The sequence below is a fragment of the Ciona intestinalis genome, chromosome 8 (assembly GCF_000224145.3).
Source record: "Ciona intestinalis chromosome 8, KH, whole genome shotgun sequence".
Taxonomy (NCBI): domain Eukaryota; kingdom Metazoa; phylum Chordata; class Ascidiacea; order Phlebobranchia; family Cionidae; genus Ciona; species Ciona intestinalis.
The window spans coordinates 487,802-499,561 of NC_020173.2; the positions used below are offsets into that span (position 1 = coordinate 487,802).

The 11,760-nt window shown below is 35.7% G+C and overlaps 3 protein-coding genes across 7 annotated transcripts in view; all 3 read right to left on the reverse strand.

The window, feature by feature from the left end:
• LOC100180433 (exocyst complex component 6) overlaps positions 1-8,429 on the reverse strand; it is a 15,090-nt gene extending 6,661 nt beyond the window's left edge. For 2 of the 5 annotated variants that reach the window (XM_026835695.1, XM_026835696.1), the window contains exons 1-11: positions 8,060-8,401; positions 7,945-8,003; positions 7,621-7,831; positions 7,325-7,505; positions 5,436-5,601; positions 4,955-5,139; positions 4,624-4,828; positions 3,912-4,370; positions 1,274-1,473; positions 868-988; positions 669-740 (exon numbers count right to left, since the gene is read on the reverse strand). In XM_026835695.1, coding sequence (XP_026691496.1) covers positions 669-740; positions 868-988; positions 1,274-1,473; positions 3,912-4,370; positions 4,624-4,828; positions 4,955-5,139; positions 5,436-5,601; positions 7,325-7,505; positions 7,621-7,831; positions 7,945-8,003; positions 8,060-8,294 — 2,094 coding nt within the window. In that variant the 5' untranslated portion in view covers positions 8,295-8,401. Of the gene's footprint in view, positions 1-668; positions 741-867; positions 989-1,273; positions 1,474-2,070; positions 3,378-3,911; positions 4,371-4,623; positions 4,829-4,954; positions 5,140-5,435; positions 5,602-6,744; positions 7,138-7,324; positions 7,506-7,620; positions 7,832-7,944; positions 8,004-8,059 lie in introns of those variants that run through there. The other 3 variants (XM_026835697.1, XM_026835698.1, XM_009860914.2) reach the window with 3 other exon arrangements.
• A 1,141-nt stretch (positions 8,430-9,570) lies between these two features.
• Positions 9,571-10,729, reverse strand: LOC100179862 (transmembrane protein 231-like). Its single transcript, XM_004226264.4, has one exon. It carries the CDS (start codon positions 10,648-10,650, stop codon positions 9,700-9,702), a length of 951 nt encoding a protein of 316 aa, XP_004226312.3. The 5' UTR covers positions 10,651-10,729; the 3' UTR covers positions 9,571-9,699.
• On the reverse strand, positions 10,645-11,688 carry LOC100182199 (39S ribosomal protein L16, mitochondrial-like). Its single transcript, XM_002127117.5, has one exon. The coding sequence runs from the start codon at positions 11,476-11,478 to the stop codon at positions 10,756-10,758; it is 723 nt and encodes a 240-aa protein (XP_002127153.1). The 5' UTR covers positions 11,479-11,688; the 3' UTR covers positions 10,645-10,755.
• Positions 11,689-11,760: the final 72 nt, after the last annotated feature.

Consider the following 11,760-nt stretch of genomic DNA (forward strand, 5'->3'; position numbering starts at 1 on the left):
TTAAGTAACAATGGTTCGCGGTGCCATCACATGTATATATACGTTTTACCATTTTTTCATTGTTACGAGTGCCGCGTTGCATTTAAACTTATAGTAAACCACGTATATATACGTACGCTCGATCTAGGCTGCATTGAGACTAAATGCGAACGCCTGCTTTGAGATTACGTTATTTTTGACCAATTGGCTTGTGACTCTGCGATCAGCTGTTTCTGACGATTTCAAGTATATTTTACGCAATATTACTAGTTTACAATGTTTCACTGCTGCCACTGCTGGAATAATTACGGACAATGGTTCAAACTTCAATGATTTAGTGTCTGATCATTACAATTATGATGTTGTGAAGTTTTGTTTTGTCCAATTCTTATTCTTACGGCTCTGAAGAAAAGTGAAGTTATGGACACATTGGTAGTGATGTTATACGTCCACACAAACGGGATAACATGGATATGTCACTGTTTCTTGGATTTCTGTTGCTTACTGTTGTATAATTTGCAACTTTCAATTGCAATTCATAGCTTATTTAAAATTTAATAAAATCCAAAATTTGTGCGGCACCCAGTGTCCGATAGTTCCGATAGTTCAAATTAGTGCGGCGCCGAAAGTGTTAAGAATTCTAGTATGTATAAAATAGGCTAATGTTAACTATACATACGCTATTTTACCTTTAATGTATCGGCGAAAATAACAATTAAATTCTTGACTTTCATCATTGAAACTGCATCACTACAATAACCCTGTGAAATATAATATTAATTATAATTCATCTTGCTTATTAATAATAGGTGCAGCAGTGGGGCATTAGTAGTAAACAAGCCAAACACATAAGGTTACTATGAATTATTCCATGCAAATAGAACATACTGAGTCTGTTTGAAGCACAGCTACCAGCTTAGATAAAGCCATTTCCCATAAATCATCCATCACTTGCCGACTTATAAGGTTGGTTGCTGTGTGTAAAACATGGTCTTCAACTACAAAGAATCTGAAAATAAAAGTTTGAAATTAAAGCTGCATTGTATATCAGCTAAAGCCATAATTAATCTATTATGTGATATGTGCAGAATAAATATTACACTTATTCACCCTTTCATTAAAACCAACATGTTTAAAAAAGTTCAAATTGTCAGTCTGTAAGTGCAATTATGCACTACATATCTCATCATTACACCAATATTCAGTCTATATTTTGATTTGTTTCAAAAATGATTATTTTACTCTTAAGCTCCAGTCAGATATTTTATTAAAACCATACACTGGTACCACTTACCCTACTATTTGATAGAAGTACTGCGCAAAAGCTTCAGGGTTATCTTGCAGTGTTGCTGGAGGTTCAAGCACGAGACGTGCCTGGTTTTTCCTCTGGGTGCGATAATATGTTTCAAACTGCGCCTGTGCACCAACAAGACCGAAAATGTGTAAGCATTTATACACTGGGGAGAAATCAACCAAATCAGATGCCGATAAATCCTGTTAAGAATTGTCAGTTAGGTATTTAATGGCTTGGAATAATTGTTGAGTAAATCATGTTTAAATTAGAGGACTGCATTTGGTGTATCAGAATTAAAAAATGTACTGTAACAATAATCAATGCTGAAAGATCTTATAAACGATAAATTTCTTTATATTTAAATGGCTGGACAAGCAAGGCATTTATTGATATATTAATTCACAATAATAAATTAAGAAAACAAACTGATATTTAAAACATCAGATTTAGCATGTGAGATGTAGCTTGCTTGTAGTTCAACAGTATTATAGTATAGATGGGAACTCAATGTGGTTTATATGTTGAAAGTTTAATTGATTACAAAAGGACTGAAACTGTTTGGATTCTCTGATCCAAACCACTTCATTATAAAGTCAAAATACTGAATAATTCAGAAGGAAAATTACGTCATCTCAAAATTTCTTTTCACGGTCAAGTGGGTATCATACTTTTTGAATAAATCGTTATAAAGAGCACCCATAATCATAATAATTGTCAACTGATACAACCTCTATACCAAAAAGTAATTACAATTTACTTTACATATGCAAAAAAATGCATATTAGTAATCAATGTAATCTGATTTAGCTCTGTATAATTTTAATTAAGATTTAAGAATACAGCAACGGTATGACATGACGTTTACAAATTAATCAATGCTCATGATATGACAAATAATCATTTTTTAATTATATAACCATGTGTCCTAAACACATTTGATTGCCAGGTTTTGTCAATTTCTGCCATTTAAGAGTTTCCTTTCAGTTTTAATTTTCAATTATTAATTAAGTTTTCTTGATTGAATCACTCATGATATTGATCTTCTTGCATCACATACTTGATAAATACGAGGCATGTTCCATTCATTAATCTTCCTCCATTTGGGAGAGAGCATATCTTCTGTTAGTTTTGCTCTTTTTTCCTGAATTTCTTTATGTCTAAGATCATAAACAGGCACCCCATTTTCACCTTGCTTAACAAACTCATATTCTTTTTGATTTCCATCATCAGTGTGACTCAGATTGACATTATCAGATTCAAATACTTCAGCTGAAGATAAATGCTGGATGTCATTACCGTTGCCATGACAACTTTCATCTGGAAGATGTTGCTGGTTTTTTAATGACAGTTTCTGTTTGTTTTCTGCAGGTGGGAACTCCTCGGTTTTAGATGTTTCAGTAGTAACTTGAACCTCATGGCTTTCAGGATGTGCTGATTTCAAATCACCATTTTGAGGATTTGTTTGTTCTTGATTTTCTGTGGAGTTTTCCTGTTTTTCATGGCCTGGGGGGAAAATAAGTGCTCGCTTCTTCCTGCGTCTTGGGGGTGCCTTCACTGATGGTGGGGGTATATCTGCCATCATTTCTTTAACATCTGTATCTGTTACCATTGAAATTGGCTTATCAACTTTATCTGTGTGTTCTGTTTGGTTGACAATATTTTCAGTTTGTAAAAATGGATTGCTGTCCTCAGTGTCTGTCGTGTGAGCATTAAATTCAACTTTTGTCTTCAGTTCCTTCACCGTTGGTTCATTCGTTTTAAAAGGATTTATAACTTTTTCTTCTTTATCTACTACATTTTCAATACCTGATTTAGTTTCAAATGGATTATGAGAATTGGAAGAGCCCGAAAATGGATTATGAACCGACCCCTCAGTTTCGAAGGGATTTTCATCAGATTTCTCAATTTTAAACGGGTTTCCACCATTAGCATTCTTATCCACAATTACCAAAGCAAAATTTTCGACATTTTCTGTATCTTCCAAAGGGTTTGAGTGACTTTCCGTTTTAGTTTGTTCTGTCACAACAGCACCATTGCTCAATGACTGGTCAATTAAAAATGGGTTCCCACTTTCTTGATTAACCGTTAAAAATGGATTCACAGCCTAGTACCAACCAAGTTGTAAATAATATAGAATGAAATAAAGGGTAGATCAGTTTTTGTGATACACAAAATGCAGGGTAGGGCATGAATATTATAATAAAAATGGCTTTAAAGGTAAACGCACCCTAGGAGAAACTTAGTTTAAACTTGTACTGTAAGTTAGTTGTTGACTTAAAGGTAATTGCTTCACCAGGACTATATTATAAACAGAAATGTAAACATTAAATTAAACAATGGTATTTGTTCTCAAACAAAGTACAAACAATTTAATGCAGCACTGTAGACAAAGTGGTAAGGTTTTATAACTGTTCATCACAGGAAACTTGCATACCGTTTAGTTAAACAAATAAACAATGTGTTAAAACGCAAAAGGATGAGCCCATACCAAGCTCTATTATCTTACAATACTTTACACCGGTACACAAACTTATAAATACTGACAAAAACAAAGTACTGTGAGAATTAATTCCGAATTTTCTAATACCGTTCTATAATGTGAAATAATTAAAACCAGAAAATCATAAATACAGCTTACCTCATATTTCCCATCATTCTCTGAGTTCATATCAGCACCTGTGGTAAACTCATCTACCAGCGAATGGTTCACATAGGTTCCTGCCCGGGGCTTCACTAATGGCACATGTTCTTCTACAGAGAAAGGGTTCGTATCAACAGGGTTATCTGAAGTCGAAAATGGGTTTGAATTCTCAAAGGGGTTTCGTTCATCTTTATCGTCTTCTCCATCTGATATATCTTCAAATGGGTTTAATTTCCGTTGTGGTTTTGGTGAGGCTGACTGGTTTACATTGGCAGTTGTCCATTTTGACTCCCCATTTACAACATTAGACAGTTTGTTCTGCGCAAGCTTTTGCTGTCGTAACCGATCTTTGTAATCATAAGCGGGCAAATCTGCCTCTGCAGGACTCTCATCTTCAGACACTGATTTGTCGCTCTGTTGGTTACTGACCAGGTGAACTCCTCTCTCTTTTTCAACCTATAATTAACATATATGACATATAATACATAAAGCCTATATATATATATATATATATATTAATATATACATATTTCATTTAATCTCTCACACGTTTTTGGGCTAAGTTTTAAATAAAAAATTAAATTTAAAAGATACCTTAATCTCATTGTTGATATGCATACCAAACAAACAATTTGCTTAACATGTTATTTCCCAAAGACAAATGCATTTCTTTGGGCATTGTATTAAACAACACAGTCAAAAACTCCACCTGTTTCATGGCAACCATCCCAATTTTATCCGAGTTCTTCCTTACACTTTCCAGAAAGTCCTTTAACTCTTTCATAGAAACATCTTTGATCTCCTCCCTAATCTTTGGGATGTTGTTCTTCATGATCTCACAGAAGCGATATTGGAAGATAAGTGGAAGATGTGTGTGCTCTAATTGTTCCAAGGTCTTCAATGCAGAGTAATATCTGAAAATAATATATTTTTAAACCTGAATTGCATCATCATTGCATTCAAGTTGGAGCTGACCTCCACGATCAACATCCGCAGTGGGCAAACTCACTACCAAACTTTAGAAATTAGTAGTTAGTTACCTTCCAGCTTTCATTTGTTCACACATCTTGGCATACATCTGCAGCACAGGTAAGCACATGGATAACTTCTCAATAGCAGAAGCTACATTTCGTTGCTGCAACTGACATTGAATCAGGTCGTCACTTTTTCTTGCAACTTCTTTACCAGATTCTTGCAACTCTTTGTTGATAATCAGTGTTTGGTTCTGCATGGAATGTAAGTAAAAAAAATTGAAGATGTGTGGTAGTTAATAAGTATTACTTACTGAAGATCAGTAGCCAATTGTATTACTACTTATGTGATTTCAGGATTTGTGAATTTGCAAAATGATTGCTTTTAAAGGACGTTTTTATATGAAGAATGCCCGATACCCTTTGAAAGTATGCTCTTAGAATATATCTAAACAGATACCAATTAGCAACTAACCCATGACTATTACCAAAGCTAAACTCTTTCTGCAACAAGACTATTCCAATATACCAACATGTAAATGTAACTTACTTTTAATCTCTCTGCATCACTTCTAACATTTATAAGTTCTGTAATTGATTCAATGAAGCCTTGGTAATGAAAGTTACACATCCTCTCAATGTCTCGGTCATGTTGCTTAATTCTACAATCAAGCCGATCCAAAAACTTTGCGTGGTCATTTCCTTCATACACAGCCCTGCGGATAAAACAAATTAAATTAATTTAACTTGGTAACATAGGTAAATCCACCAGCCTATTGTGTTATATACCAGAGGATTCTTCACCGGTGCCAAAGCTAACCCAGAGGTTATAGGTTCAAGACTCGTCGCTACTACCATTGTGGGCGTATGTGTCCTTGGGCAAGACACTTAACCACAATTGCTACAACCCAGTGTCACTAATGGGTTGTCCAAATTGACAGACATATACAATAAACACCACTCACAAAGTTACATGGGTAGTAAGTAACTTGTAAGTAAGCATGAGGTGTATAAAAGGGTAATACTGCCGCTTTGAAAATGCGCGAAATTGTGCTGCGTCACCGTATTTTCCACACGAGCCATCATGGATTAAACAAAGGTAAGATTATTACGTCATAGAATGCGGATTACCACGTTTGATTTTAACGTTACAGATTACGTAATTTGTTAGTTTTTTGGAGGATTTATGGGTTGGGGGTTAAAAGTAAAAGTTAGGGTTGGGATAAGGGTTGGGGCTTGGGGCTTTTCCTAGCATAAAACAGTGCGAAAAACAAGATTATAACGTGCTGTAACGTTCGTAATATGTTACTACTGTGAGGTAACATATCGCTATTGTGACGTAACATATCGTTAACCATACACAAGTCAGGCGAATTACGGTGACACAGCATGTTTTTCCACATTTTCAAAGTTAGTTTTAGACACGATCGCCCGACTTTAAAAAAAAAAAATTAGACAGCGGGTATCAGGGAGACACAAGGAACATTTTGAAACCAAAATTTTCACTGGTCACCAGCGGCAGTATTACCGTATAAAAGAAAACATCCGTGTTATAACAACTGTTGTTGTACCATCGTGCGAGGAAAAAGCAAGTAACATTCATTTATACTTTTAAGTTGAAAGTTACATAATGTAGGAGTAAAAGAACAACATTCACAGTATTTACCATGGCCATTGTAGTATAGTGTAAAAATAGCATGATTAAGCAACCATATTCAATACATTTTATGTTACACTAAACAGTAACATACTTTGGACTCTACACTTTACAATAACAAAACACTCAACAGCATATTCTAAGGTTAGGTTTACTAGTTTCTTTCAGATTTCAACAAACTCAGTTTGATCACCAAACAAACCTTAATGAGGCACCAATAAAGGCGGTATCTGTTGTTTCTATTTCGTTTAATATTCGCTCATGCTCTCGGTCAGTTTTGGTTTCTTGCTCGGTTGAAGTTTCGGTTTTATCTACTGTGCCATCCGTGAATACCAAGGACGCCATTACCTGTTTGTCTCGGCCGTTTTTCTTTTTCACATTTGTTTGCTACAGTTCAGGGCACTAAACTGCCAGCATTTTTACTGTCTTATGTTTGAACCAATCTTACTTAAACTTCTGGTACACTTTGTGTAATAAGCGGTCAAAACAAAAAATAATGTATCAGTCGCGGTTGTTTCGCCACTGAACCAGCTGCCCTTTACGGAAAATCCGAATATCGAAAATGTAATAAGTGCGTTAAACATTTTACGTGCCGTAATTAATATAAAAGCATGAACTATTTAAATTTCAAAACATAAATCACTATATACTATTGTCTACTATCTACCTCACCTTTAAAACAAATTTTCATTGGTAAACCACGGTATTTTCGACAAATAGTTCTACGACTATGGTTGTCAGAAAAACATAAAATTTATGGGGAGTAGGCGTCCAAATTTTACCTTAAAACTGGACCCAAAAAGAAACCGCTTTCTATTTCTTGGATAATAATGTCATGGCCATATTCAACTGAATCAATGTCAGCCTTTCCGTATTCGACTTCCATGACCCATGACTGAGTGGGAGCACGTTTCCGATCTTCATTTACTTCCAACTCGTTTTGCTTCAACTCCTCGGCAATTTCTAATAAATATGTAAATCGCGATTAAACTGATTTACGTCTAAAATCAAGTTATTAAGTACATATTGATTTTTAAAATTACAATACTGGCGTTGTCGTCGATAATTTGCGGATTACCTTGATAATTTAGCTCATCAGAAATTATCGGGACTGCTATCTGCTGATGTGCAATAGTGGTTTCTTCAATCACAGACTTTGAACGTCGCATCCTTTGACCAAATGGATTCATTTTATTAGTCATGGTTCCTTTGCGGGACTTCTTTTTCGGTGAAACTACGTTCGTAGGAGAAGCATCAGCTGCAGTGGTCAGCTTAATCTCTGGCGCGACCTTTACACAAAAAGTAATGTTCAAGATAAAATAGTCGTTCTGCATCTGTGTTTTTGATGTTAAAAAGCACCTGTATTCTTCTATTGCACCTATTGCTACGGTAGCGAAATTACCTTCTTGCTTTTCTCTTTTGATTTAAATATTCCATCCGTTTCGACCACCGACTGAAAAACTGTACAAAGATTTGATCTTACTTGAAACGTGATATAATTTCATAAATATATATACCTTCGCCGTCAGTCGGAATGTCAACAGTAACAGGGCTGTTATTTTGCCCCCATAGCGATGAACTCGATGTCGCTCGTTGTATCCTGGAAGCTACACGTTTCATTGTGCTTCTACGTTTGGGAACCTTTGGTGCATTACCCTTTTCGCTTCCATTTCGAGTAGGAGAAGGCCCAAGAGAATCAAATTCGCTGTTTTGCAGTGAATCACTTCCATGTTCCGATATGGCCTCCATCATTTAAATTATTTATTACCACCCGTGTTTCTTCATGTTGTAAATTGCATATTCGGTCCGAATTCACTCTAGTTGTATGATTAATTACGCAAATTATTAATAAAAAACAGCGAAAATAAAATGCTCTTATGGATCTGTTGGAAAAATACCGCAAGCGTGAAGAATTACGTTTAAACCAATCGACTTTTGCATATGTTCTTTTTGCTCAATTTACTTTAATTTCTTGGTAAAAAACTACAAACTGTGTATATTAATTCCTTTCCTAATTTGTCTCCAGTAGTATCATATTTACTTGTTACTATATACAAACAGCCGCTTACCCACGCACTGTTACCTGACGTGTCATCTTAAAAGTTAAGCCACAACTGAGCTTACGCAGTATGAGCAACAAAACGCTATAAAGCAATGATTCCCTCGGCATACAGGAAGTCTATAATTATTTCAAATGAACCCAACACGAACTGTTTTCACGATTTGTACCGCGGTCTCATATGCTGTATGTAATAACTGCTTGAGCTATTTCTACCATCCTTAATTAAGCCAGTTAAATAGACAATTCTGTAGTACTGCCTTTTATGTAGTCTATTTTGCAATATTTCCAGTCGAATATAAACCGACAATGTGAACAATTGACTTTGATTCAGAAACACAACCGCCGGCCAATTGGTTGCATTACATCACTACGCATACACTTTATTGATTTAAAATCTATATGCAAGCTGATGGGTCCCTGGTTGGTAGGGCCTGGTACTCTTTTCTCTTTGCGTTACTGATTAAGCCATTTCCCCAGAGTATACCTCGATATCAAAAAGCGTAGAAATAAAAAGCATGGCCGTTGCATCTGCCGTACTAACCGCTAAATTACCAATTTAAATCCTAACAGTTTTTGAGCTAAACGTTGCTGTCATACGTTGTTAGTTTATACTAGATTAAAACTTTGAACGCCACAATCTACATTTCCTTTCTCAGACATCATAACACACACGAACGTACAGGCGCACGATTTCGTCATCGCGAAAATTGTGGCAATCATCTGTTTACTCAATGCATGAACCTTGGCCACGGTTTGCTAATCATTAACGTTAAAACAACAATCTTTTAAATGGTAAAGTTTGTTATAAAAATACATTCATATTGTGTGCACTATTAATTACATTCTAGAAAAATACAAAAAAGTCTAAAATGTTGTAACGACTAACAGTGGTAAAATATATGGAAGAAATACAACATTAACACAATTAAAGCTAATTACAAACTTTAATTGAACAAATATTCTCTGTTTGTTCTCAGTTCGTGGATTTATCACACTCAAAAATGAGTTAAAAAATAGTCTAAAATGTAACAAACCTATAATATATGATAAAGACATTATAATCAGAATATTCCTGCTTTTGATCAGATCTTTAAATTAATGTTGCTTTAACTTTGGTCTATCGATGACTGTTTTAAACATTTTACTGCTGAACACAACTGTGTTGATTTCCCTGAACACCCAAAGAAATAAAAGTAATATTGTAACATATTGTACCCAACCCCACTTAATAAGCTCCCAAAACCCAGGCTGATAAATGATGGTCTCGGTTGGGTAATCAATGATAACTTGTATTGTAAAGGGTTGGGTCGCACCACGACCGGATTTCCAAACTGGGTAATTATTTGGGAAAATTGTGGTGATGTTGCGTTGGTTGTAGGACCTAAATATGTTGGTAAGATCATATGTAGAAGCTGAAAGACTTGCAGAGTCTACTATTGAGGTGTTGTACCTCACATCTACCCCTCTGTGTCGCAGCGGAGTTTTTTGGTGAAGTTTAAGTTCGCCAAAGCTGGTGAATGAAGATCCTGTGGATACAGATGAGTGTCGGATGTACGCGAGGGACTCCATCTGAAATGTGGACATCCGAAAGAGCCGATAATCAAAGAAGAGAAGAAGTTGAAGAGATGTGACATCTTCTGAGGTAGAAAGAGGAACTTGTGCTGTAAAATTTAATTGATCCAATATTCCGTCTCCATTAGTATCCGTTTCTATAGATGTAACAAGTGGAATTCTTAAGTTGTCTTGGACAATATTGTTAAAGTTGCTGTAGGTGCTCCATGCAAGAAATTCCCCAGGTTGTTGGGTGTCTACAATCAATAAAACCTGCTTTTTGAACCTCACAGAAGGCTGTTCTTCATACGTGTTGGTGGTCATCCAAAAACCTTGACTTCTGTATGCTATTAGCAGAGGTGGAATAAATGTCAGCACCAAGGAGCATAATATATATAGCGCAGCTTTAGAACAAATGCTAGTCTTGTATCGGTTCACTATTGGTATTGAATACACTTCAAACACAGCCATGGCGTAAAACCCTAAATCCTGCATGTAAAACACAATTTAATTTATAATGGAAGGCGCAAATAAATACATCAATAAAATTGTTGGCATTAGCAGAGTAAATGGCAGTTAATTTGTAATCCAATGAAATGCTTATCTCATTTTACCATAATGCTTAAAATCACGCTTAGACATTTTGCTGCGTATTCCTTGCATATTTTTTTCTATAACTTCCCGAAATGTGAAAAAGTTTTCGTTTTCTTCTTCTATCCTTCTCTCTTCATCATACATCGCTTGCAACATTTCCGCATCTACAGGAAGTGCCTTCACCGGCATCACAACTGCCAAACTGTTCAGTAATGGGTAAATTTCGGTAAACTCAGCCTTTCCCCCAATTTCTAGTATGATTTGTCGACTTTTAACAGGTGTAACATAGTGGTCAATTTTTCCTTTACCCCCTCCCATGACAGCTTGTAAAGGATGTTTAGTTACTGCATGGTAAGGAGCCGGGATTCTCCATTTTGCAAACAAAGGCTTCTTCTTAATAAACTTGTTCACTCTCTGCATCATAAAGTTAAAGTTTCCAATTTTGAAGAAGCCTCCACTTAAGGCAACTACTCCGTATTGACCATATTTCAACTGAGCATCTTCTCCAAAGCAGCAACCTCTTATCAAGTACATCTTTTTTCTGCGATCTTTTGGAGGAACATCTGGCTGCTTTGCAACTAAGGGTAACGCTCTCTCTGTCTCCGGAACATCAATGTTTTCATACATAGAAGGGATCCGGCAATCTTCCTGCGTCCATCTTATATTACGATGTAAAAATCGTTTACCTATGGTTTGTAGTAAATCTAGTTGTGTTCTTACTGGCAACATTGTAATAAACCTTAATAGACAGAAAACCAAACAGAAGAAATTAAAAGGCAATTGTTCTTTGCTGAAATTTGTGTGGCTTTGACATGAACATTCACCACAAACGTATAAAAAACAAATAAACAATCTTTTGCTCTACGGCAACAACCGACACATTTTTGAAATGTGCGCCACAAGTGGTCAATTTAGAAAGTAGAAATACTACAATGAATGAATGAATGAATGAATGAATGAATGAAACTTACTTTATCCTCGCGTGGCCGGCGTGGCCGGATGGCTCGCGTG

What these genes read in the sequence shown, in the direction of transcription:
- LOC100179862 (XM_004226264.4), bottom strand. Translation starts at nt 10,650, where the DNA reads ATGCAGGATTTAGGGTTTTACGCCATGGCTGTGTTTGAAGTGTATTCA.
- LOC100182199 (XM_002127117.5), bottom strand. Translation starts at nt 11,478, where the DNA reads ATGTTGCCAGTAAGAACACAACTAGATTTACTACAAACCATAGGTAAA.